Source organism: Myotis brandtii, unplaced genomic scaffold (genome assembly GCF_000412655.1).
Source record: "Myotis brandtii unplaced genomic scaffold, ASM41265v1 scaffold1480, whole genome shotgun sequence".
NCBI lineage: Eukaryota > Metazoa > Chordata > Mammalia > Chiroptera > Vespertilionidae > Myotis > Myotis brandtii.
This window is the reverse complement of record NW_005355348.1, coordinates 13086-14575: the sequence shown is the minus strand read 5'-3', so window position 1 is coordinate 14575 and position 1490 is coordinate 13086. Positions and strand designations below refer to the sequence as shown.

General features: G+C 44.8%; 1 protein-coding gene across 1 annotated transcript; it reads right to left on the bottom strand.

Annotated features, from left to right (window-relative positions):
• Positions 1-189: 189 nt before the first annotated feature.
• LOC102251084 (olfactory receptor 4N5) lies at positions 190-1116 on the bottom strand. The gene has a single exon (XM_005861321.1). It carries the CDS (start codon positions 1114-1116, stop codon positions 190-192), a length of 927 nt encoding a protein of 308 aa, XP_005861383.1.
• Between the last annotated feature and the right edge of the window lie 374 nt (positions 1117-1490).

The window sequence follows — 1490 nt, the reverse complement described above, 5'->3', positions numbered from 1 at the left end:
TGCACCTAGGGAGGAGGACAGTGGGTGGGGAGGGAGGGCGGAGGGTGGGGGGGGAACTGGGAGGAGGGAAGTTATGGGGGGGAAAAAAAGAGGAACAAATGTAACCTGAACAATAAAGATTTAATTAAAAAAAAAATTAATCAAACTGGACCTTTTCTCTTTTTTGCTTTTCTCATTTTTTTGTTCCATTCAGAAAATCGTGTGCTGACTCAGTAACCTCCTCATGGAAGCTTTCACTTCCTGATTGCGTAGGGTATAGATCACAGGATTCATCAAAGGAAAGATCACCGTGTGAAAGAGGGAAACCACTTTGTCAGCTGGGAAAGCTCTGAAGGGGCGAGTGTAGATGAAGATGGCAGGTCCAAACATGAGAAACACAATGATAATGTGTGTGGTGCATGTGGAGAAAGCCTTGCTCTTCCCTTCAGAGGAGTGCTCCTTTACATGGCACAGGATAACTGCATAGGAGGCCAGAAGGCCCAGGAAGCACAGGAGGGTGAGCAGGCCACTGTTGGAGACCATCAGGAGCTCCACCACAAAGGTGTCTGTGCAGGCCAGCTTGATGACCTGCGGCACATCGCAGAAAAAGTTATCCAGCTGGTTTGGGCCACAGAAGGGCAAGTGGAGAATAAGGGCCACTTGTACGATGGAATGAGTAAAGCCACCTAGCCACAGAGCCAACAGCAAGGCATAGCAGGCTCGGGGGTTCATGACAGTTGAATAGTGTAAAGGACGGCAGATGGCTATGTAGCGGTCAAAGGCCATGACAACAAGAAGAAACATCTCTCCTGCTCCAAGGAAGTGCAAGAAAAAGAGCTGAGTGATGCAGCCCCTGTAGGAGATTACCTTCTTCTCAGAGAGGAAGTCCACCAGCATCCTGGGAGCCACAATGAAGGAGTAGGATGCATCCAGGAATGCCAAGTTGCCCAGAAAGAAGTAGAGGGGGGCTGTGAGGCCAGGGTCTGATCTGATGGTGAAAATGATGAGGAAATTTCCAGGGAGAATGATGAGGTAGAAAATTAAAACTAGCACAAAGACCAGGAGTTGAGCATCTTGAGACTGGGTCAGACCAAGGAGGATGAATTCTGTCACCACTGTGCTGTTTTCGCTCTCCATAACTCCTCAATCTACAGAATAACAAAGCAAAAAATATTGTTATAACCTTCTTTTCATCTGTTTCATAGCTCTTCTCCAAATAAAAACAATATTTGCCACATCCAACATTCCCTAGCTGAAAACAACTTATGCCTCATAACTCTCATATGTTTTGAGTTAACCTTTCTAAATGGATAAACCTCTAAAAAAACCCTTCATTTTCCGGATTCCCCTAGACACTGTTCTTATGACAACACTATTGTTCCCATTTAAGTGCATCTATATAACTGTGCTCCTTTAGGACTCTGGGCTACTATGCTTGAGGTATATTAAAAATTTCCTGATTAAAGCAAAACTTAACCATTATCAAAATGATCAGATTTTGTTGTTGTTAC